Consider the following 25,441-nt stretch of genomic DNA (forward strand, 5'->3'; position numbering starts at 1 on the left):
CAAAGAAGGGAACTATGGATCACAGAGATTAAATAAATTTGGCCACAAATCATACATGTGGCAGAGCCACAGCAAATGGGAATGCCTCTGCATCTCCTTTCTTATCCTTTCTTAACCTTTCTGGAGCCTCCAGTATGTTTTCTGAAGACTTAAAGAGCTTTAATTTTCTAATTATAAAAGCAATTTGTTGTTGTTGTTTAGTCGCTAAGTCGTGTTTGACTCTTTTCTGACCCTATGGATTACAGCCCACCATGCTCCTCTGTCCACGGATTTTTGCACGCAAGAGTACTGGAGTGGGTTGCCATTTTCTTCTCAAGGGAATCTTCCTGACCCAAGGATAGAACCTACCTCTCCTGCATTGGCCGGCAGGTTCTTTACTACTGAGCCACCAGGGAAGCCCTATAAAAGCAATACTGGATTATAATAGAAAATATGTAAAGTAGGAGGGACATTTTCACATAGCTGCAGCCGTACAGTCTGTGTAAGTTTGCGGCTTTTTTTCATGTAACATTATAGTACATGCCTCGTTCCACAGTCCTAGAAATTCTTTGTAAACCTTATTTTCAGTTCAGTTCAGTTCAGTCGCTCAGTCGTGTCTGACTGTTTGCAACCCCATGGATCACAGCACGCCAGTCCTCCCTGTCCATCACCAACTCCCGGAGTTCACCCAGACTCACATCCATCGAGTCAGTGATGCCATCCAGCCATCTCATTCTCTGTCGCCCCCTTCTCCTCCTGCCCCCAATCCCTCCCAGCATCAGAGTCTTTTCCAATGAGTCAACTCTTCGCATGAGGTGCCCAAAGTGCTGGAGTTTCAGCTTTAGCATCATTCCTTCCAAAGAAATCCCAGGGCTGACCTCCTTCAGAATGGACTGGTTGATCGCCTTGCAGTCCAAGGGACTCTCAAGAGTCTTCTCCAACACCACAGTTCTAAAGTGGCTGCTAATAATCCCTCAGCTGGGTACACTAGCATTTACTTAAACAATCGTCTATTGTCAGACCATCCGGTGGTTTCCAGTTCCTTGCTGTCAGCAACATGGCTGCAAAGAGCATCTTTTTATTCAGAAAGCTTTTTCTGTTTGTCCTGTTTCCTTAAGATGGTTTCTCAGAAGTGGAAATACTGGTTCAATTACCAGTTTGCGTTTTATGTTTCTTTGTACATATTGCCAAATTGTTCCCCAAAGGGTGGCCCCGGCAGAGTGGAGAGCATTTTGAGGGTAGTTTTCTGCTCTTAACTGGCTTTGTGTTCCTTCCCAAAAGTCTCATAAGGAGAATGGCCCAGAGCGTGGTGGAAGTGATGGAAGACTCCAAGGGAAAGGTCCAGGAGAACCTTCTGGCCAACGGAGGTAGGTCCCTGAAGCACGCTTATGATGGTCCTTTCCCAGCTTATTCTAGTCCATTCGTGGTCCCAGCTGTGGCCACACAGGAGGGCTGAAATGACACGGCACCGCGGAGGCTCCAAACTGACATGCCAGGCAGATGCTGTCCACGCCGCTTAGAGCACAGTGGCACCGCTGTTTGGAAGACTCCAGTCTCCCTTATATTCCTTCTGTCTCATTTCTAAAGCACCTGGCTTTTCTTACCTGTGGCTGAGCTCCTCAGTGAAATTTGAGATTAAAATGGATTCAATGGGGTTTAGGGGTTAGTTGGCCCATGCACCTTCTCTGTCAGCCTCCCTTCTATCCCCACACCCTAATTGATTTAATCCTATCCCCAAAGGAGGCTGGAATACCTCCAACTGGATTCTTTAGCTGTGCCCAGTAATTAGATGAGGGTTAGACCAAAAACACTTTGTGTAGCGGGTTTGCATTTGGAATTTCTGTCTCCTACGCTGATAGGACAAGCCTGTAGATTCCAAGCATGTTTTGGTCTATGTATTAGGGCACAATTTGAGTGCCTTTAAAATGTGCAAGACAAAAACTCTGAGGCTTTGGGAACCTTAGAATTAGATGTTTCAATATCCGTAGAGATAATTAAACTCATGGCTCTATGCATCAGTATACTGAAAATGAAAGCATATATTCTATATTTAATATGTCATTTAGTACATATTATTAATATTATACATGAATATACATATATAATATTATACATTACAATAACATAATATTATGCATAATTACACACATATAATATTTAAAATATATCAATATTATAAATTTATTACGTATATATTCATGTTTTTTCCCCCCGGAACCTTTTTTTTTTTGATTGCCACATGCCATGCAGGATCTTAGTTCCCCAACCAGGAATTGAACCCGTGCCCCCTGCGGTGGAAAGGCAGAGTCCGATCCACTGCACCATTAGGGAGCTCCCATCTGGGAACCTTGGAAACCATTAGTTATATTTGCTTGATTAAATTGATAAAGAGAAATGTTCGTATTCCTAAATCAGAACTTAGTTTTGTATATTACTGCAGTCTAATGACTCCATCCTCTAACGTTGCAGGTTTGAAAGAAAAAATGAAGTGTTTAAAGAGTAGGTTGTGTGTCGTTTGCTGTGTGTGTTCAGTGTGACGCCTGCGTGCCCCTGGGAAGGTGGAATCTCAGTCTGGTTGTAGGGATACAGTGACCAGGTGACGACGGATTTCTTAAGTGACAACCTCATGGCTTGGTCACAGTGTCCATATAACACAGACAGCAACTGTTTCTTCCCTTCCCCCTCTTCCTTGCGTCTCCCCTGCCTCCCCCAGCAGCACCGCATGCCTCCTGGAGTTCAGTATTGACTTTGGCATCTTTTTGTTTGTGGTTTGCTTCTTGCCTTGATGGCCATCCCCAGCATCCTCCTGCCTGCGAGGGCTGGCTGTTGGGTGGACCCTGACATCCTTAAACGCCAGGCTTAGCTTTGTGTGGCCTCAATGGGGGTCTCTCATACACTCTTAGAGCCTCTCCTGGGAGAGCCTCTGTGCTCTAACAGGCCATTTCTGGTTTTCCCGTTAGAAGGTGTTGTTTGCATTGGTTTTTCTCCAACCTGCTCAGACTGGTGGAATTAAAACCAGCAAATCCCATTAGGTAGGACATATACAAATCTTGGCAGACCAGAAGTCGCCAAAATGCCTTCCCAAATGCAATCTGTTAATTACACTGAGATTCCTCGCCTGTGTGCTAATCCAAAAAATTGTTTTGTTGAGTTGATGAACTGATTTATTTCCCAGCAGGTAACTCATAGGGCCCTAGACGGAAATGCTGACTTAGGACTACTTTTCTATCTGAGAAACCTGGTCTTTAGGATTCGAGAACTGACTCATTTGAAAAGACCCTGGTGCTGGGAAAGATTGAAGGCGGGAGGAGAAGGGGACGACAGAGGATGAGATGCTTGGATGGCATCACCGACTCAACGGACATGAGTTTGAGTAAACTCTGGGAGTTGGTGATGAACAGGGAGGCCTTGTGTGCTGCAGTCCATGGGGTCACAAAGAGTAGGACATGACTAAGCGACTGAACTGAACTGAGGATTCGAGAATGTGAGCTCACTTGACAATAATGATCAAAATGCTTACATTCTATTCAAAATTCACGTCAGTTAAAATTAGGTGTCATTATTACATCGTATCCATCCTCAGTCTCCTCTCAGGAGGAGAGAATCCAGCCTTATTTGTTTCCATCTATTTCGTTATCTCTAGGCCTCCTGGGAGTCAGGTCCCCATGATTTTCCAAAGCTGGTCTGGTACCCAGCCCTGTGCAAACAAAAGTCAAGGACCCTCGGGTAGCGTTCATGGCCCGCTCTTGAACATTCATCACGCACAGCAGCATAGGAAAGTCTCTGAAAAGTACTGCAGTCAAGACACCTTTGAGACAGTTTGGCTCAGGCTCTCCTGATAGTCTGCCTGCAATGCAGGAGACCCAGGGTGGAGCCCTGGGTCAGAAAGATCGCCTGGAAAAGGGAATGTCAACCCACTTGCCTGGAGAATCCCACGGATAGAGGAGCCTGGTGGGCTACAGTCCATGGGGTGGCAAAGAATCAGACACGACTGAGTGACTAACACTTTCAACTTTCTTGATATTATTCGGATGGACGAGGAACTATTTTTCTTCTAGAGAGCACCCAGAGAGCTAGTGATAGAATTAACTGCAGGAGCTCAGGGTTTCTCCAGCAGGTGAGATTTTAATCTGATCTCTCTGAGGTTACCCCCCAGGTCTTCTGGGCTATGTTTCCTGGAGGGCCAGGAGCCCCGGCCTTGGAGCGGTCAGCCTTGGCCCTTTGCGACCTTGGCAAGTCACCTTCCTGGGTCTTAGTTTTCTTGCCTCTATGGACTTAATCCCTTTACGGTTCTCGGCCTGGGCACCTTTTGTTTCCATCTGTTCTTTGCTTCTTGCTGCGCTTGAAGCGGGAAGGACACAGGCGTGTGTGATTGCAGCAGAGCTGAGCAAACATGCCCTGGTCTGGCCGGGGCCCTGGAAGGCTCAGGGTCGGAACCACCTGACAGTCCGTCTGGCTGTCTGGCCTCTGTCAGTGTGGTCACCGGTCCTTTGTTCCTCTGCTGCCGGGAAGGCTTTGTTTAGGTTCTTGGATGACATCACTTGCTCAAGGGCAGCCATCTGTGTGTTTTGAGTGTTTTGATTCAAAGTGAGCCCGCCTGGGTCATGGTCTGACCTCACAGGCCTTCGATCCAAGCACGCACTGCTTCCTGGAGCCCAGGCTTCTGGGATTTCAGCCAGGGGACAGGAGGGGAGGGGAGCCTGTCATTACAAGCAGGCAGAGAGGAGGCTGTGGTTTGGGAGCACCCAGAGGATCCAGGGCTGCCACTTTCTAAGGCTGAGAACCGTCCTCGGACCACACTCTCACCAAAGGCAATGTGCGAGGGGTAAGGTCCTCGTCTACGTGATCTGGGCAAGGTGCAGTGTCTGGAACTGGTGCTCCCAACTGGGGAGAGGCGACGTCGGAGGAGGAAGTCACAGTCACAACCCAGAGGTCTCTGGAGCCTTCTGCAGGGAGCTCGTCACCGTCTCCTTATCTTCCCTCCTCCATCAGATACTCACACTTGGCCATTGAGCACCAGGCGCTGTGCTGGGTTCTAGGCATCCAGAGATGATCGCCCTCCAGGAGCTCGCAGTCCGGGGATCAGACCCGCAGCGCCTCATGTGCTGTCATGGAAACCAAGGGCTTGGGAGCCTTCACAAGGAGAGGGGCTAAGTTGTAGAGGAATTATAGGCATTCTAGTGGACAGGAGGATGCATTCATTCTCTTTGGGCTGAATGCTGGAAAGCCCGGAGTTAGTAAAAAATGCATGGAGACAAGAGCTTGTCTAAAAGGTACCTCTTCTAAGCAACCTGGCTAGTGTTAGGACAGTAATCAGGGTTATTAGGAAGTTCTCGTATGAAGCACTTGCTGCTTGCTGGACACTGTCACAGAGCTCTGGGGACACAGAGATAGTCAACTGCCCTCAAGGAGCCTGAAAGAGCAGGGGAATCAACCATGGTTGTGTAGCGTCATTAGTGAGAAGGAGTTGGCCAGCGTCCACAGGCTCTGGCTGGCAAGGGAAGGGAGCGTTGGGCAGGCTTTCAGGACTTGGTCTCCATCCTGATGTTTAGGACAAGGGCAGCCATGAGAGGGAGAGTGAGGGGCTGGGGGTGGCTTGGCTTGGGTGGTGTGGTGTGCCCACGGGGTCTGGAGGGGGCAGTGGTGGGGATCGCCAGAGCACACATCTGCCTGGCATCAGCCTAGGGGGATGTTCCCTGGTCTGTTGTGGCGGGGAGGTGTTGGTGGCTCCCACCAGGCAGCGAGCGACCAACATGGGAGCTGTGTGACGGTCATGCCTGTCCAGTGCCTGGCCCACAGTAGGGTTCAGTAGCAGCATCAAGGGTGACCACTGACACAGGACAAGTCCTTTGTGACCTTCGGTTCTGCCACTGACCATGCCCCTGCCATCCTCCAGACCTTAATTCAGCTCCTCACAGGCCTGGATCCTCCCTGCAAAGTCACCTCCCTGCCCTAGTGTGGCAGTCCCCCAATCCATATTAATATCAAATTAGTACCAAAATCCTGTATGAGTCAACTCAGGCTACCATATCAAAATACCCAGACTGGAGCTTAAACCATGGACATTTATCTCTGGAGGCTGGAAATTCAGGGTCAGGGGGATGGCAGGGTTGGCTCCTGGTGAGAACCTGCCTCCTCCGCTGTGTGCTCACACGTCCCTTCCTTGGTGGGAGCACACACACACAGGACGGGGCGGGGTGGGGGCGGCTCTCTGGTGCCTCCTTCTAAGGGCACTTAGTTCGCTGGGTCAGGACCTTGCCTTTGGTGCCTGCGGGGTACCCTCGGCAATTGCAACACCATTGGAATCTGAAAGTGAAAGTCGCTCAGTCGTGTCCTGCGACCCCATGGACTATACAGTCCCTGGAATTCTCCAGGCCACAGTACTGCAGTGGGTAGCCTTTCCCTTCTCCAGAGGATCTTCCCAACCCAGGAATCGAACCCAGGTCTCCTGCATTGCAGGAGGATTCTTTACCAGCTGAGCCACAAGGGGAGCCCTTGGAATCTGAAGGACCTCTCTAAGTCCTGAGACCAGATGTATCAGTGTGTGGTTCTCAGGAAGGCACCAACCCATGACAACTTCCCTGTGTCCCCCCAACCCTCACTGCCTCCGCCACTGCCTCACCGGCCCAAGGGTGGGGCAGAGAAGGAGCACCCCCCACCCCCAGCTCCACGTTCCTCATCTCCTTTTCTGGTGGGGGTTACATGACTTACTCTGTGCCAAAGTTTCCTTATCTCTAAGCTGGAGATGATGATAAGACCCAACAGGGTTGAAAAGTAAATTAACTGAAATATCGGGTTGGCCAAAAAGTTCGTTCAAGCGTTTTGGTATCCTCTTATGGAAAAACTCAAATGAGCTTTCTGGCCAATCCAATATTTCATGCATCCAGGCCAGGGTGAAGCACCAACCAGGGTCAGCTGGCTGTGAAGGTCGTCACCAGCATCGTCATCCTTATGTTGAGTGAGTTAGTGAAGTCGCTCAGTCGTGTCCGACTGACTCTTTGTGACTCCCAAGGACTGGTAGCCTAACAGGCTTCTCTGTCCATGGGATTTTCAAAGCAGGAGTACTGGAGTGGGTTGCCATTTCCTTCTCCAGGGGATCTTCCTGACCCAGGGATTGAATCCGGGTCTCCCACATTGTAGGCAGACGTTTTTACCATCTGAGCCACCAGGGAAGCCATCCTTATGTTAAAGCCCATCTAACAGCTCTGCTCTCAGACCTCTTCCCTCCCCCAAGACCCACTTCATTTCCATCTGCTCCGTGGTGACTCGTCAACCCCAGCTGTCCGACTCAGGCTCATCTCGAGCTGAGCCCGTCTCCTCTCGCCTCTGCTCTGGCCCAGGCTGCCACCTCCTGGCTGCCTGCCTGAGTGAATGTCCCCTTCTTTCATGCCCCCATGCAACCTGGAAACCCAAGTGTCCCCCCAGGCTCCATTTTGCCCTGGGGTCACTATCCCTGCATCCTGTTAAGCTGACCTCCTGCCTCCACCCGCAGGGCTTGGGCCCCCAAGCTTTTCCTTCTCTATTGCAAACCTGAGATGACTGCTCAGGACACAGGTGTGCTCGCCTGGCTACGTAGCCCCTGGAGGCTTGTGTCTGGACCTGCTTTGCTGAGCTTTCAGCTCTGCTGTTGGAGTCGGAGGGATGCGTGTCCAACTCCCGGCATACATGAGGGGCTCAGTAAACGGGCCCGGAGTCTTGATTGCCACAGGAGAAGGTGTAGACGAGACTTGACCCCACTCCGTCCACAGCCCCAGCCCGTCCATACCCCTGACCCATCAGCTTGACCCAGGGATTCCCCGTGCCCAGAAAGTGATGTTGGCCAGTCCACCTGGTCAACACCCAGCCCCCTCCTTCACTGGCCACATGGCAAACTCTTGGCCCCCTCAGGACCCATGTGAATACAGGGTCTCCTCAAAGCCTTCCGAGCCCCCTAGCCCCCAGGGCAGGAGGCAGGTGCTGGCTCCCCTCCTCCTGCAGTCCTGCCCTCCTCGCATCACGCATCTCACTGGGGTATCAGGTTAGACCAGAGTCCCCAGGAGACTGAGGGCGAGCAGGCTATGACCTGCCAACCCTGGCATGGTAGCGAGCTGCCTTCGGTCATGGTGCCTGAATGTCGAGGGATGGTGGCCAGTCCCTTTCCATCTGTGTGAGGGTAGGCTGGGAAAGGCTTGCGTCCACTTAACCTGGGGTGAGAATCCAGGCCCTTCTTGCTGGCTTCGAGGAATTCGGGGGCCCTCTTAGCATGCCATACACGGAAGGGGTGACTGACTGGGGTGTAACCTGCAGTTGGCCCCCAGGTAGCACCTTAGAGGAGTGCGGGCCCTCCCCTAAGGAGAGTGGGCCCTCGAGAGACTTCCCCTAGTGCTCCCACTGCTCAGGTAGGGAGACTGAGGTGCAAACAGGATGGTTACTAACATGTTTCTGTGCCCCACCGCCCCCAGCACTGACCTCCAAGCCTCTTCCTCTGCCCTCAGCTCATTAGAGACAATCGCAAACACCCTGGGGATGCGAGGTTTAGTTTGCTTTTGAAGGAAGTGAGGGAAAAAAGGAAACGTTGAAAAGACACGGATTTGTTCTTCTCACTATAGACTTTATACAAAGGAGATACCCTGACAAAAGCACATCTGTGCCAAGTGGCGAAAACCACATACGCAAACACTAGTATTTTGCTAATGTTGAAAATGCCTTCGTTAAAGCAGACGTGCATGGCGCTGGCCTGTCTAATGCTGGGTGTGGGAGGCAGGAAGATTGCTTGTCTGCTGGGCAGCTGGCACCTGTGACAGGCTGTGTGGTTTGCAGAGGGTGGCTTGGGGCTCTCTGGCATGCCTTTGGGGTACTTCTAGCCAATAACTCATGGCAGGGCATGTCCGAACCTACTGGAAAGGGCGGGGAATTCTCCCAGTGTCTGAGTTTCTCCTAACTCAGGGTCCACCTGCTGCAAAGGCAGGGCCTCTCATGCAGAGCTCTGGGGCAGCTGTCTGGGTTTGAGTCTGGGCACAGGAGCTCACCCTTACAGCATCCAGGGTGATGGGCTTTTCTGAGGGGCTTGGGAGCTGCCTGCGGGCCTGGCTGGTGGCTGGCCCGGCTTCTGCTCTCCCAGAGAGGGGGGAGCCCCGAGTCTGTCCTTCAGTTTCTCTAATTCATTGGTTTAAGTGGGGACGTTGGCCCGGGCATGGCGCCTGGGTCTCAGGAGAGAAGGGAGGCCCACTGTCTGCTGAGATGCGTCTGTCTCTTGCAGTTGACCTAACGTCCTTTGTGACCCACTTCGAATGGGACGTGGCCAAGTATCCCGCCAAGCAGCCGCTGGTGAGCGTCGTGGACATTCTGGCAAAGGTACGAGGAGGGTCTTCTCTCAGGGGGTCGCACATCTGTGACCCTGACCGTCTGGGGACACTGGGGTGAATCTACATGGCCTTTGGACCCTGATGAAGCAAGGAGGCACTTTCCAGGATGCCAGAGGCAGAAGGCGGGGTGGGGTTCAGGGCACCCTGGAAACAGGTTGATGACCACCTGCCCCCCTATACCTCTTCCAAAGTTACTTGCTCAGTCATGTTTGACTCTTTGTGACCCCATGGACTGTTGCCCGCCAGGCTCCTCGGTCCATGGGATTCTCTAGGCAAGAATACTGGAGTGGGTTGCCATTCCCTTCTCCAGGGGATCTTCCCAACCCAGGGATCGAACCTGGGTCTCCTGCATTGCAGACAGATTCTTTCCCATCTCAACACAGGGAAACCGTATGTACCTCTTCCAAAGTGAAAAGTGAAAGTCGCTCAGTTTGTCCGACTCTTTGCGACCCCATGGACTATACAGTCCATGGAATTCTCCAGGCCAGAATACCTCTTCCAAACCTACCACTCGACAGGATGGCTTCATCTTACAGGACACTCCCCTCCAGGGGCACTCTGAGCCCCTTGGTGTTCTGAGCCCAGACCCTGGAGTCCGTTCACTGCGCCCCCCTTTGAAAGATGCTGATGGAGAAGTCAGCCCCTCCCTGACACCCCTACCCCCAGGGTGGTTGTTGACGTAACAAAAACTATCAGCTTCAGTGCAGCGTTGGGCTTAGGAGCCCTAACTCCTGCAAGGCATTGCCCAGCGTGCCACCCCTGATGACACTGGGGAGCCGGGAAGCCCTGGCCCCACAATTCAGCCTTCTTGGTGAGCCGTGGTCTCCAACTTCTGCTCCATGAATGAAAGTATCAAAGTGGTATCAGCTTCCTCACCCTGTGTCTGCCCCAGGATCACTGGAGTGATGCCCTTGGCACTGGCTCGGGCCTGTTCCCCAGTGGGAAATGAAAATCAGTTAACTAGAGATATCCTGGTCAGAGAAACTCCCTTCTAAAGTGACCAGTGTCTTTTGGGTGTCCAAGCAGGTCTCCCCACTGGGAGGTGCCCCATGCTGACACGGGCAGGGCTGGGCCCCCGACCCTCCTGCCAGCTGAAAGCTGAGCCCACCTGCCTCCATTAATGAAAAGGAGCAGGGATGGGGACCCAGCCCATGACTGCGGCCATCTCTGTGGGCTGGGCCACACTGAAGTTGTTAAAGGGCCTCTAGATCTCACCAGCCTACAGTAAATAGCAAAGTTTCTTTCTTCGCCATATGCGTGTCCACAGTGGTTCGTGGGAGCCTGCTTCTTGTCCACTCACTCAGGGCACTGGCCCCTGGTACCTCCACCACCTGAAGCATCCCTATGCAGGGAGGTACATGGTGTCTCAAGGCTCTGCCTGGCACACATGCCTTCAGTGGTGGGGAGTGCATGCCAGCCAGGCCAGAAGGAGCAAGGCTGGGAGTATTTGGTCCTGGACACATTCTTGAAGCACCGCCAAGTGCCAGCCACTCTGTCCAGAATTGCAGAGTTGACCCAGGTGCAGACCCACCCTCAAGGGGCTCAGTCTGCTGGAGAAAGGACTCGTCTTCCTGGGTAATCTGCTCCGTGGCATTGAGCTCAGAGAGGTTCAGCTGACACCAGGTCATACAGCCAGAGCAGGTAGGCACCTGAGGCCAGGCACCCGGGGAACCGGGTCTTGGCCTCGGTGGTCTCATTTCCCTGCCCATTGAGGAGGGGAACTCGGATGTGCTCCTGAAACTTCGAGAACAAGGGACATCTCCCTGTGGTCAGACTGGTGATCTCTCTCCAAACTGGAAAGAGCCTTCTTCTCTGTGCAGAGCATGAAGGGGCTACTTGGGGCACAGCCGAGCCTGAAAACCTGGGCACTGGTCAGGGCTCAGCCACAGCGGGTACTTAGAGGGGCCAGGACGAGGGTCAGACAGAATTGACCTCCAACAGAGCCTGAGGGACACAAGCCTCTTATCCTTCTCCATCAGAGGGCAGAAAGAATGAAAACCACAATCACAGAAAACTAACCAAACTGATCACGTAGATCATAGCCATGTCTAACTCAATGAAACTATGAGCCATGCCATGTAGAGCCACCCAAGATGGATGGGTCATGGTGGAGAATTCTGACAAAACGTGGTCTACTGGAGAAGGGAATGGCAAACCACTTCAGTATTCTTGCCTGGAGAACCCCATGAATAGTATGAAAAGGCAAAGGTTGGTAGGTGCCCAATATGCTACTGGAGATCAGTGGAGAAGTAACTCCAGAAGGCAAGAATGAAGAAACGGATGTGACTGGTGATATAAGTAAGGTCCAGTTCTATAAAGAACAATATTGCATAGGAATCTGGAATGTTAGGTCCATGGATCAAGGTATTTGGAAGTGGTCAAACGGGAGTGGCAAAAGTGATGGCAAGAGTGAGCATTGGCATTTTAGGAATCAGTGAACTGAAATGGACTGGAATGGGTGAATATAACTCAGATGGCCATTGTATCTACTACTGTGGGCAAGAATCCCTTAGAAGAAACGGAGTAGCCCTCATAGTCCACAAGAGTCCAAAATCAGTACTTGGGTGCAATCTCAAAAACAACAGAATGATCTCTATTCATTTCCAAGGCAAACCATTCAATATCACAGTAATCCAAGTCTATGCCCCAACCACCAATGCCGAAGAAGCTGAAGTTGAATGGTTCTATGAAGGCATACAAGACCTTCTAGAACTAACACAGAAAAAAAAGATGTCCTTTTCATCATAGGGGACTGGAGTACAAAAGTAGGAAGTCAAGAGGTACCTGGAGTAACAGGCAAATTTGGCCTTGGAGTACAGAATGAAGCAGGCAAAGGCTAATAGAGTTCTGCCAAGAGAATGCACTGGTCATAGCAAACACCCTCTTCCAACAACACAAGATGACTATGCATGGACATCACCAGATGGTCAACACTGAAATCAGACTGATTATATTCTTTGTGGCTGAAGATGGAGAGGCGCTATACAGTCAGCAAAAACAAGACCGGGAGCTGACTGTGGTTCAGATCATGAACTCCTTATTGAAATCCATACTGAAATTGAAGAAAGTAGAGAAAACCACTAGACCATTCAGGTATGACCTAAATAAAATCTTAGAATTATATAGTGGAAGTGACAAATAGATTCAAGGGATTAGATCTGATAGATAGAGTGGCTGAAGAACTATGGATGGAGGTTCATGACACTGTACAGGAGGTGGTGATTAAAATCATCTCCAAGAAAAAGAAATGCAAAAAGGCAAAATGGTTATCTGAGGAGGCCTTACAAATAGCTTAGAAAAGAAGAGAAGCTAAAGGCAAAGGAGAAAAGGAAAGATATATCCATCTGAATTCAGAGGTCCAAAGAATAGCAAGGAGAGATAAGAAAGCCTTCCTCAGTGATCAGTGCAAAGAGATAGAGGAAAACAATAGAATGGGAAAGACTAGAGATCGCTTCAAGAAAATTAGAGATACCAAGGAACATTTCATGCAAAGATGGGCTCAATAAAGGACAGAAATGGTATGGACCTAAAAGAAGCAGAAGATATTAAGAAGAGATGGCAAGAATACTCAGAAGAACTGTACAAAGAAGATCTTCATGACCCAGATAACCACGAAGCTGTGATCACTCACCCAGAGCCAGACATCCTGGAATGTGAAGTCAGGTGGGCCTTAGGAAGCATCACTATGAACAAAGCTAGTGGAGGTGTTAGAATTCCAGCTGAGCTATTTCAAATCCTAAAAGATGATGCTGTGAAAGTGCTGTACTCAGTATGCCAACAAATTTGGAAAACTCAGCAGTGGCAACAGGACTGGAAAATGTCCGTTTTCATTCCAGTCCCTAAGAAAGACAAAGCCAAAGAATGTTCAAACTACTGCACAATTGCACTCATCTCACACGCTGGCAAAGTAATGCTCAAAATTCTTCAAGCTAGGCCTCAACAGTACGTGAACCGAGAACTTTCAGATGTTCAAGCTGGTTTTAGAAAAGGCAGAGGAACCAGAGATTAAATTGCCAACATCCGTTGGATCATGGAAAAAGCAAGAGAGTTCCAGAAAAACATATACCTGTGCTTCATTGACTACATCAAAGCCTTTGACTGTGTGGATCACGACAGACTGTGGAAACTTCTTCAAGAGATGGGAGTACCAGACCACCTGACCTGCCTCCTGAGACACCTGTCAAGAAGCAACGGTTGGAACTGGACATGGAACAACATATTGGGAAAGGAGTACATCAAGGCTGTATGTTGTCACCCTGCTTATTTAACTTATATGCTGTGTGTGTGTGTGTGTGTGTGTGTGTGTTAGTCACTCAGTTGTGTCCGACTCCGTGTGACCCCATGGACCCCAGAGGCTCACCAGGCTCCTCTGTCCGTGAGATTCTCCAGTCAAGAATACTGAAGTGGGTTGCCATTTCCTTCTCCATTGTATTTGAAAAGGGAAGAAATAAAAATATATGCTGGATGTACTTCTGGATATTTGTATATGATGAACTCCTTTCCCAAACTGGGAGTACATCAAGGCTGTATATTGTCACCCTGTTTATTTAACTTATATGCAGAGTACATCATGCGACAAGCTGGAATCAAGATTGAGAAATATTAATCACCTCAGATGTGCAGATGACACCACCCTTATGGCAGAAGGCAAAGAAGAAGTAAAGAATCTCTTGATGAAAGTAAAAGAGGAGAGTGAAAAAGCTGGCTTAAAACTCAGTATTCAGAAAACTAAGATCATGCCATCTGGTCCCGTCACTTCATGGGAAATAGATGGGGAAGTAATGGAAACAGTGACCGACTTTATTTTCTTGGGCTCCACAATCACTGCAGATATTGACTGCAGCCATGAAATTAAAAGACGCTTGCTCCTTGGAAGAAAAGCTATGACCAACCTAGACAGCATAATAAAAAGCAGAGACGTTACTTTACCGACAAAGATCTGTCTCATCAAGGCTGTGGTTTTTCTAGTAGACATGTATGGATGTGAGAGTTGGACCTTAAAGAAAGCTGAGTGCTGAAGAATTGATGCTTTTGAACTGTGGTGTTGGAGAAGACTCTTGAGAGTCCCTTGGACTGCAAGGAGATCCAACCAGTCCATCCTAAAGGAAATCAATCCTGAATATTCATTGGAAGGACTGATGCTGAAGCTGAAACTCCAATACTTTGGCTACCTGATGCAAAGAACTGACTCATTAGAAAAGACCCTGATGCTGGGAAAGATTGAAGGCAGGAGGAAAAGGAGACGACAGAGGATGAGATGGTTGGATGGCATCACCAACTTGATGGACATGAGTTTGAGTAAGCTCTAGGAGTTGATGATGGACAGGGAAGCCTGGCTTGCTGTAATCCATGGAATCACAGAGAGTCGGACACAATTGAGCAACTGAGCTGAGGGCCTGTGGAGTGGGGGCTGGAGGGTTGTGAGAGTCTGAGATGGGCTTGAATAAGAACAAGACTCCACTCACTGAGTAATGCTAGAAAAGCCATTTATATCTCAAGCCTCCTGTCTGCAACGTGGGGCTCTCTGTAGGGCTGGGTTACCGGCAGTCTGTGAGAGCAGAAGGAAGAAGAATGTAAGCCATTCCAGCAAATGGGCAGGGTGCAGTTTTTCCTTAACTGCACCAGGAGCAATTTGCGGCAATTTTGAGAAGTTAAACCAACTTTTTAAACTCTCTTTTGCTTTTCCAACTAGCAACTGGCACAGATCGAGATAGACCTGAAGTCCCGAACAGCTGCCTACAACACTCTGAAGACAAACCTAGAAAATCTGGAGAAGAAATCCATGTGAGTATTCGGGCCCTGGGCTCCTGGCGGCCTCAGGGCCTGGCTGAGTTGGGGTCCAGGCTGGGCTTATACCCATGCGTTTGAGATCATTGGCTGAGCCAAGGTCTGTATCTGTCCGTGTCTGAGCGAGAAGGCCAGAGGCACTCCTGCATGTTCATGAGCTGTGTGCTGGGTGGGGAGGTCAGCAGTCACAGTGGTTGATCCTTTGAGCATATACACTGAGTGAAGGAGCTGAGGGTGAAGTGGGTCGGTGTCTACCTCCCTCTTCTGTTAATTCTTTCGAGCAATGGGTTTTTTGGGGGTTTTTTTCGGCCACAGCTTGCATCTTGTGGGATCTTAGTTCCCTGACCAGGGACTAAACCCAGGCCACTACAGCGAAAGTGCAGAGTCCTAACCATTGGAACCACCAGGGAATTCCTTGCTCAATTATTATTATGTACCTACTACACTCAGGCCTTATGTGTGTGTGCCATCAGTGGCTCAGTCATGTCCGACTCTTTGTGACCCCATGGACTGTAGCCCATCAGCCTCCTCTGTCCATGAGATTTCCCGGGCAAGAATATTGGAGTGGGTTGCCATTTGGTATTCCAGGAGGTCTTCCTGACCCAGGGATTGAACCCATGACTCTTGCATATCCTGCATTGGCAGACGGATTCTTTATCACTGGGAAAGCCCACTCAGGCCTAATATTAGGCCCTGAAGGTACAAAGCAGAGTTAAGTACCATTTCTGCACTTGGAGAACTCACAATTATTCATTCAACAAACATTCATGGAAAGTGTGCTTTGCACAAGGGGTACGGGTATAAATCAGACAGATAAGGTCTAATAGCACAAGGAGTCCGGGACAGGAAGGCACGTGCAGGGGGCCTTTGGAGAGGGCCCCTAAAGGCCTTTTCAGTGATGGCTGGTTGGCAGGGGGAGGAGAGAGGTGTAAGCTCTGGGGCGGGGTAGGCTAGAGAGCCTCTGCAGGACGGCTCTTCAGCCTTGACTGAGGGCTTGAGAACGCTTTCCTTGGGACGCATCTGTGCTTAGGTATAAGTTAACATCACAGCCTGTGCACTGATGCAACAGTGACAGACTGCGTTTTCTTGGGCTCCAAAATCACTGTGGATGATGACTGTAGCCATGGAATTAGAAGACGCTTGCTCCTAGGAAGAAAAGCTATGACCAACCTAGACATCACGTTAAAAAGCAGAGACATCACTTTGCCAACAAAGGTCCCTGTAGTCAAACCTATGGTTTTTCAAGTAGTCACGTATGGATGTGAGAGATGGACCTGAAGAAAGGTGAGCACCGAAGAATTGATGCGTTTGAACTGTGATGTTGGAGAAGACTCTTGAGAGTCCCTTGGACTGCAAGGAGATCCACCCAGTCCATCCTAAAGGAGATCAGTCCTGAATATTCATTGGAAGGACTGAAGCTGAAGCTGAAGCTCCAATCCTTTGGCCTCCTCATTCGAAGCGCCGGCTGACTGGAAAAGACCTTGTTGGAAGGATTGGAGGCAGGAGGAGAAGGGGACGACAGAGGATGAGATGGTTGGATGGCATTGCCAACTCGATGGACATGAGTTTGAGCGAACTCCGAGAGATAGTGAAGGATAGGGAAGCCTGGAGTGCTTCAGTTCACAGGGTCACAAACAGTTGGACACGACTGAGCAACTGGACAACTATGCACTGATACCACAGAGCATCTCAGGAACTGTAATTTTGGCCCAATTGCTGGTACAATAGCCTTGGTCCCTGTTCTAGAAAATACCATGACCTCAATGAGACTAGGCTCCGCTGGACACACATGCAAAGCTATTTCAGGTGAATGTCTCCTGGCTGCTGGACCAGCAAGGCGTGTAATGTGCAACGGAGCCCTCATCAGGGCTGGTTTGCCCAGCACAGCCCAGGTGGCTTCTTGGTCCAGCCACTGCATTGCCACTTGTGTAACTTACGCTGCCTGCCACCAGCGATCCCCCCCTAACAGCCGGTGGCTTGTGCCAGGGCAGCGCCGGCAGCCAAAGTGTTGAATTCAGCTCGGGTGACTGGTGATGGCACCTGGGGTCCTGCCAGCCACTGCAGTTCTGGCCGCCCAGACACAGAGCCGGGGGACACTTGGCCCAGGGTCCCCGCCCCTCCCTGGGGAGTATCCCAAACCTTCCTGTCCCCCTCGGCCCTAGGGGTGTGCCCAGGGGTGCCTCCACGTGCCTTTCTGCTGACCCCACCTCTTTGTCCCCCGTGAATCCAGGGGAAACCTCTTCACTCGGACCCTGAGCGACATTGTGAGCAAAGAAGACTTCGTGCTGGATTCCGAGTACCTGATCACACTGCTGGTCATTGTCCCCAAGTAAGCGGGCCAGAGTGAGAGGGGGTTTGGGGGTTTGGGGCTGGGTTGGCGATCACAAAGGAAATCGTCCTGCTCAGTGGAGAGGAAGGGAGAGCCCACCACGGCCAGATGCCAGGGCCCTAAATGGCAGCTGTGGAGTTGGTTTCAGGAGCAGCTGATAGAGCTGTGGTGGTCATAGTGACAGGAGTGGCCGTTTCTCAGACATCCGTCCACCGTTGTCAGATGCCATACAGAGGAGGCATCTCACACAGGCCTGGGGGCTGCTATTGCTCCCTAGTCCTAAAACCCGAGAGCTCAGCTGGCCTGCCCAAGGTCACACAGGCCTGGGATTAGAGCTCCCAGCTGGAGTCTCCACTGAGTCCTTCCCACGGGCCCCTCCCTGCTGCCTGGGGCCTCCTAGGGAGGTGAGCATTCCAGTGTCCGTGGCAGGGCCTCGGGGGATGTTTGGGGTGCTGTCTGGCCCCCAGCCCTGCTCCCCCCAGTCCCTCAGGGAAAAGGGCATGCAATTTCCTAGACACTCAGGACACCTTACAGCCTTTTCTTCAAAAATCATTGAACGATTCTGTACTCTTGCAGGCCGAGTTACGTACAATGGCAAAAAACCTATGAATCCCTCTCAGACATGGTGGTCCCACGGTCAACCAAGTAAGTGAGGCCTCAGGTCCTGGGTTTGGGGGGCCATGTATGGGCACTCTGGGACACCCAGCCACCAAACATATCCCAGAGATGCAAGGGCCCTCAGCCCTCCACACATGTTCGTTCATGGCCACACACTCAGCCACAGGCCAGACTCCCTCCATCTTTCAGAAGTCTGCTCCCTTGCCGTCTCCTCCAGGAAGCCCATCCTGACTACCTTCTGGCCCTCAGCGCTTGCAAGGCCTGAGCAGCACTCTGTTCTGCATGCTTATCCTGGCTAGATTCTTCCCCACTTGCGGGTCAAGCAAGGGCCTGGCCATGATAACCGCAGAACATGAGTAGGGAAGGAAGAGTCTCGGCGTGTGGCCTGCTGGGGTCAGAGCAGGAGCGGCCAGGGAGGGCTGGAAAAGTGACTTAGAAGAGATGGAGGAATATATTCAACCCATGAGTGCCACCCAGTGGGGAAAACCAAGGATTTAGTGCTGTAGGCAGGAACAGGCATAGATCTCACTGTACGATGTGAAGTGGAGAGAAAATTGTAGAAGGGGACACACAGCATGAAGGCATTTATTATTTAAGATCTCCAAATGGACAGACCAGATGGTATGTGACTTGAGAGATGCAGGTGCACGGATCACAGGATATTTGAGGATGAGAAATGCTGAACAGCACAGCAATGACCTGGGGGTGGGCCGCAAGATGTGGTTGGGAGGGCACGTGGGTCTTCAATTGTTTGAAAATTGTTCTATGTCTTAAGCTTGATGGGGGAAGGGGGGATACATGGATATTTGTCATTCTCTATACCTTTCCCTGTATCTGAAATAGCTTGTCATTTGAAATGATTTGACAGTGAGTCTTGTGGCTCAGAGGGTAAAGAATCCAACTGCAGTGAAGAAGACCCAGGTTCGATCCCTGCATTGGGAAGATCCCCTGGAGAAGGGAATGGCAACCCATTCCAGTATTGTTGCCTGGAGAATCCCATGGCCAGAGGAGCCTGGGGGGCTGCAGTTCATGGGATCAAAAAGAGTCAGATAAGACTGAGCAATTAACACACGCGCACGTGCGCGCGCACACACACACACACACACACACACTTGGACGCACATAGAGCTCAGCGTGGGGGCAGCCCTGTCCACTCCCATCCCAGCCCAGAGGCCTCTGGCCTGGCACCTGCTGTAGGGCTGGCTCTCCCTGGGTCACAGGCTCTCAAGCAATAGCAATCAGGAGCTAAACTGAAGGGTGCAGGGAACAGGACAGTCGCAGCCTGAGGTCGCAAGAGGAGGCTGAAGGAGTGAGCCGGGGGCAGCGTACCCGCAGGAGGTGGAGGGGGTGCAGGCTGGCAGAGGAGCTGCCTTCAAAACTGGCCTGTTTGGCCGGAACGTTCACTTTTCTCCAGGGCTGGCTGTCCATGGCCACATGCAGGGAGAGCCTTCTACCAGAGGCAGCTTGGCTTCTCAGATTAGAACCCCCAGGCCCTTCATTGTCAGGGGGTACCTGCGAGCCTCTGGAGATGACTGTGGACAGGTTCCTGGATCCTGGGTCAGCTCCGATGGGTGGCTTGGAGAAGCAGGAAAGGTGATCCGAGACCCTGCCCGGGCCCCTGGTCAGGTCATGTGGTCAGCAGGACGCCAAGGCCCTTAGAACACGGGTCCCAGTGACCACAGCACTCCTACGTCAGGGTGTACCAGGGAGGCCGTGTCTAATTAGAACAGTGTGACACTGGACATGAAATGCCCATTGTGGGATGGTTTTTACCAATGGGAACTCTGCCCTGCTTCATTGCACCGTGGCATTCGAGAGCTGGGCACTTGCTATGCATGCCAGGTGATTAAGATCTGTGATCAGCTGGGTCTTGGCTGGTTCATGTCCGGACCACCAGCCCAGATCTGCGCGAGTCTCCAGCATTTTCCTCCAGGGGCTGTGTTCAGATCACCCACAGGCCTCTGCAGCCCTAGCCTGGAGGGTGAGTGAAAGGAGTCTGAGTTAGGCTGCTCACAACACACTGCCTAGAGTTAGGATGCAGGAAGGGTGTCCTTCGTCCGGTGCCCTCGCTCCTTCCAGGGCCGCTGCGCCTGGACCACCGGGCCCCCCTGGCAGCAGCCCACCGCCCCCGGAGAGACGACGGACTCTTTCCCGCCTGGCTCAGCGGCCTGGTGGTGCACCCAGTGAACGAGACTTTCTCTCCAACAGGTTGATCGCTGAGGACAAGGAGGGCGGCCTCTTCACCGTGACTCTGTTTCGAAAAGTGATCGATGATTTCAAAACCAAAGCCAAAGAGAATAAGTAAGGGCCGGCCTTGGTGGGTTTTCCCAGAGGTTGGTTCGTCTGCCCTTGGAGGGGGTGATTTCTGGCCCGCCTGGAAGCTTCTTAGCCACAGCCGCTCATTTGCTTGTTTTAAGGTTCACTGTACGAGAATTTTACTATGACGAAAAAGAAATTAAAAGGGAAAGGGAAGAGATGACCCGATTGTTGTCGGATAAGAAGCAACAATATGTGAGTATATGATACTGGCCGGGAGGGTTCTCAGGAAGGCTCTGGGTGGCCCCCACCCCACCACAACCCCACCCTACCTCCCACCCATGCACCACAGGCCTGGAGCACAAGGGCCCTGCCCAGTCCCCACCCCCCAGTGCTCTTCATCCCCCTCCCTCCAGTGCATACCCCCAGGGACGTGTCCTCCTGGGGCTGCTGGAGCAGGTCTGGGGGACAGTGACAAGCACGGTAACCCGGAGGTGGCACGTGAGCCCTGCAGCGGCAGATCTCACCGAGCCAGTCCCTGCCCTCCGGGAAGGGACTCCGGGCTCCGTCCTGAGGATGAGAAAGTGAGGCTCTGAGAGGCGAGCGAGCACGAGCCCAGGGAGAGGACCTCGCCAGCCCCTGGAGGTTGGGCGAGGCTGTTGGCACTTCAGGCAACAGCACTTGTGCCAAGAGCAGCCACTACTTTGCAGAGTGCAGCCAGCGGTCACCTGAAGGCCTGGCCTGCGTGACCTCCCGGAGGGACGTGACCAGTCACCAGCACCTGTACTTACCTCCCCCAGGCTTTTAGCAGAGTGGGTGCTTCTCCCAGAAACTTCCGACCACTGCCACTCAGAACCTTCTCCTGTGTGAGGGCAGCTGAGCTCAAGGGGGAGAAAAACAGGTTTTCATTGTTGACGTGTGAGCGGTGCGGCTGTGACTCTGTAAAATGGGCACATTCGGGACTTGGAGTGAGCCTGAGCCCCGTGGGATGTTTTCAGGTCCCCATCCCCCACTGGCCCCACCAGGGAGGGTTCTCAGAGAAGCTTCCAGTTCAGCCTCTAGTATCGAGAGGAGGGAGGAGAGGGAGGTCCAGTGTGTAAACACGAGGCTATGTGTGTGTTTGGGTGACGTGCGAGTGCCTTCCACGGGCCGTGTGTTTGCCCAGGGCCTCCTCCGGCCTCGGGCTGGGCATTCTGCGTGTCCCACCTGACCTCTCAGGTCAGTGACCTTTGCAGAGGGACTGCAGACACATGGCCTCCGAGTGAGAACCAGGCTCAGAGCCCCCCATAATGGGGCCTCCCGATCCCCACCGGATCAGCCCATCCTTCTTTGAGGAGGAAACGGAAACTGATGACATAGAAGTACCTGTGGGGGGTTTCAGCCCCTGTCCCCTGGAGGTGGGCATAGCTACCTGCTCCAGTATTCTTACCTGGAGAATCTCGTGGACTGAGGAGCCTGGCGGGCTACTGTACACAGGGTCGCACAGAGTCGGACACGACTGGAGCGACTTAGCACACACGCCCCTCGAGGAGAAAGGCACGAGCACACAAGGGAACACACACTTCTTAGATCTATAATCTGTTGGGCTCCGGCCGAGGCGCCAGGGCTTGGCGCCCCTTCCTGAGGCTAAGAACTGAGCTGGAGCCCTAAGCCCCTTGTCTCAGACCACACTCATCAGCAGAAAGGATGATCACCAGCCGGAGCTGAGGCCAAAGGGTGTCCTCCTTTACCCCAGCCCACCCGAAACCAAAATAACCCAAGGGCGTTCGAGCCCACTCTTTAGCTGAGGCCTCTCCCCGCTTGCCTCAGTCCTGGCCCCGGCCCCCCATGGCGTTGCTCGATGGTGGCACCTTTCACGGGTGTCCAGGGCCTTTGGCACACATCTCCAAGCTGGCACAGACCCCCCTGGGGATCATAGTGATACACCTGAACCTGACGCCTGCACCTCCGCCTCGGGTTGCTCACTGGCGCTTCTTCATGTGGTGTAGACTTCTGCAGCCCTGGCTGCCCCGGGGAGCCCTGCCCAGCCTCCCTGGAGGGGGAACCGGAGCCCCAAAGGAGACACACTGAAACATTTAGTTCCTTATGAGGCTCTTGCGGTGCGCCCTCGAGCAGGGTCAGCTGGGGTCAGCCCTACCCCAGCTTAAGAATCTCTTCCCGCCTTTAGCCTTCTTTGAGGTGGGACCAGTGTCCTGCGTCTCTGTCATTAACTTGTTAACCGGAGGGACCGGGTTGGATCCCGGGTTTCAGCCCCCTTTAAGAGTACAGGCCAGGATTTTCCTGGGCTTTGCCCGTTTGCACAGAAAGATGTTAAAGGGTGCTTGACCTATTTCCTGCCTGCAACATGCCTAAGTGCACTCCGATTGCTGAAGAGGCGATTGTGGGCTGACCTTGGGGGAGACACCCTGACGGAGCCCACACAGCCTGGCAGGTGGAGCTGGATGGTGCCAATATGGAAAAGCTCCTGGCTAGGCCGAGGGAGGGGCTGTGGACTCTGCCCCTGAAATGTGGAATCCCAGGTCTTTAATGCCCTCTGCCACCCACCCCCCCATCCCACTCCCAGCAGGCCAAGGGCATCATCATGCCTTCCAGTCCAACCAGCACGCAAGTTCCCAGAGGGTGGGCCGGCATTCCTGAGTCGCTAAGCACGTGCTTTTCAAGCCGTGAGAATGATTTCTGTTTTGTGCTGCCTGTTTGCTGAAAGATTAATAAATAATTTCTGTGCCCTTAGCAAACTTCCTGTGTTGCTCTTAAAAAGGGATCATCCACCTTCCCGGACCACAAGGTTAAGGTAACCCCGCTAGGGAACCCCGATAGGCCCGCTGCGGGGCAGAGCGACAGAGAGAGAGAGAATGAGGGCGAGGGTGAGGTAAGCAACCCCCCCGGGAGCCCTGGGGTTCCCCGGCTCGCACATCCTCGCCCGCCCGCGCAGGCACCTTTGGGAGAAAACAAATCCTCGCCTTTCCTGTTACCTACTGTGGCTTTCGAGGTCTTAAATTCAAGGACCCCCAGAATCACGCTTCCTCCTAATCTGCAGGGCCTCTTGGGAGCTGCCCTCCGCTCCCCCAGCAGTGATGGGTGCTTGCTGGCCAGGGTGCCTTGGTTCTGGCTGGAGGTGGCTGGAGCTGGTGATGGGGCACATCCTGGCTGGGGCCGGGGGGGTGGTGGTGGTTGGGCATCTCAGCTGTCTTCCCTGGGTGCCCCAGCTGGACCCACCCCTGACCTCTTTGGGCATCCGTGGAAGACAGCCATGCCAGCATTAGTGATAGCTGCTGTGGCTGATGGACTGTGGCCCCGTGAAGTGGGGCCGTGAGGAGACCCCTGAAAGCGGTGGCTGGTGGATGATGCCAGGACCTGGCAGAAGGGGGACTCGTTGGCAGCGCAGTGTCAGACAGAGAAGTCTGCCAGCTGCCTGCGGAAAGCCCTGGGTCAGCTACTGCAGCTTGGTTGGCAGTGGCCCCGTGCGTGTGCCAGGTGGGCTGGCCCACCGAACCACCCTGGCACCGGCGGCCCCTGGAGAACACACAACCAGGCCTGGCCCTGGGCCTTGTCCGACCGACCTGCTGCTTCTGTGGGCCACTGGGCATTTCTTCTCGGCTTGGGGCTCGTTCTGCCAAAACCCACGTCCCTCTGTTGGCCAGGCGTCGGGTGGAGTGGCCGGGAGGGGTCACCGCTCTCCTATCCTCTGCAGGGCCCGCTGCTGCGATGGCTCAAGGTCCACTTCAGCGAAGCCTTTGTTGCCTGGATCCACCTCAAGGCACTGAGAGTGTTTGTGGAGTCTGTGCTCAGGTGCGTAGACGTGATGCTCTGGGGCCACCTGGGCTCTGCCACCCTCCTTCCAACCAGGACCCCCCCACCCTGCCAGGCTCTGGGACAGCCCTGGCCTTCCTACCCTCTTCTGCAATTCTTGGTTCTTGGTAACAAGCTTAGGGATTCCTGACTCCAATAAACCTTCCCTCAGTCCTGAGGCCCCTGCTCTCCTGTGCTCTGAGTCTCCTGTCAGGCTGGCGTCTTGCTCCTGCAGGAAACACCAGCACTGTTTCCGTCCTTGAGTTTTGAGGCCTAGCCCTCAAGGCAGCACAAAATATAAAACCCAAACAAACCTACAACAACAAAACTTACTTTACCTCTTTTTTAACAAATGCAAAATAGGTTCACTCTTTTGTGGAAAACTTGGCAACTACAGGTAAGCACAAAGAATGAAGAAAAATCACCTGTAACTTTAACACCAAGAGGAAACACTGCTAACTCACTGGTGTTCCTAGCATCCTTCAGGCTTTCTGAGTTTGTTTTTTTAAATTTGCAGATATGCATGATTTTTATAAAATGTTTACAAAAATGGAGTCAAGCAGGAAACTTTTCCGGAAGCCCATTTGAACATCTGTGTCCTGAACTATTGGTGTGTGTGGGGGGGGTCTTGGCAGCACTGCATGTAGCTGACTGCACCCCCATTCCCAAAGCTTGGTTTGCTCAGGCCTGCAGGTCCAGTGGCCCCTTGGCCCCTCTGGGTGGTCTTGCTGGGCCCCTTCCGTGTGCACACCAAAGGCGTCCTCAGGACCCCATCCCACACCTGCCTGGTGGAGTGCCCCGCTCTCTTTTCCTTGCCCAGGCTTCCTGGGTGCCCCCTGCTATTCATTTTCCCAGAGGCTTCCCCTGGACTCCTGGCTCATCTTCCCTCCCAGTCCTTTCCTCCTGATCCTCGTATCTGCCAATGGCCTCAGGTTCCTCCCCAAACTTCAGGGCCCCCTTGGACGCCTCCCTCCCCTCATCCTTACGGCCTTCCCCCTCCCTCCACATCACAGCACCCCTGACAAGCCTCCATCCTGCCTTGACCCTTGCTCTCTCTCTCTGTCTCTCTCTTTCACCATCTCCTTCCCAGCTGTTGCCAAAGGCTCTTCCTTGGTCCTCTGCCTCCAGCTCATCCTTCATGTGGGTGCCAACGTGGTTTTGTCCAAGCACAAGCTGGGTCTGACGTGGCTCCTCGTCCTCTCTCAGACATCTCAGACCTCTGTCATGGCAAGCATTGTGACAACGGGCTGAAGGGCAGACTCAGGATAACCCAGAGTATTCCAGACATCAACAGGCCCCAGTCTGTCCCTGCTCACCTTGAAAATCATTGGTCCTCAGG

The 25,441-nt window shown here is 52.5% G+C and overlaps 1 protein-coding gene across 9 annotated transcripts in view; it reads left to right on the plus strand.

The window, feature by feature from the left end:
- ATP6V1C2 (ATPase H+ transporting V1 subunit C2) overlaps positions 1-25,441 on the plus strand; it is a 60,153-nt gene that overhangs the window by 30,572 nt on the left and 4,140 nt on the right. For 2 of the 9 annotated variants that reach the window (XM_070379106.1, XM_070379107.1), the window contains exons 4-12: positions 1,261-1,346; positions 2,449-2,478; positions 9,218-9,312; positions 15,016-15,107; positions 17,341-17,439; positions 18,016-18,084; positions 20,266-20,358; positions 20,475-20,568; positions 23,045-23,991. In XM_070379106.1, coding sequence (XP_070235207.1) covers positions 1,261-1,346; positions 2,449-2,478; positions 9,218-9,312; positions 15,016-15,107; positions 17,341-17,439; positions 18,016-18,084; positions 20,266-20,358; positions 20,475-20,568; positions 23,045-23,626 — 1,240 coding nt within the window. In that variant the 3' untranslated portion in view covers positions 23,627-23,991. The other 7 variants (XM_070379109.1, XM_070379112.1, XM_070379111.1 and 4 more) reach the window with 7 other exon arrangements.

The sequence above is a fragment of the Bos mutus genome, chromosome 11 (genome assembly GCF_027580195.1).
Source record: "Bos mutus isolate GX-2022 chromosome 11, NWIPB_WYAK_1.1, whole genome shotgun sequence".
NCBI classification, from domain to species: Eukaryota; Metazoa; Chordata; class Mammalia; order Artiodactyla; family Bovidae; genus Bos; species Bos mutus.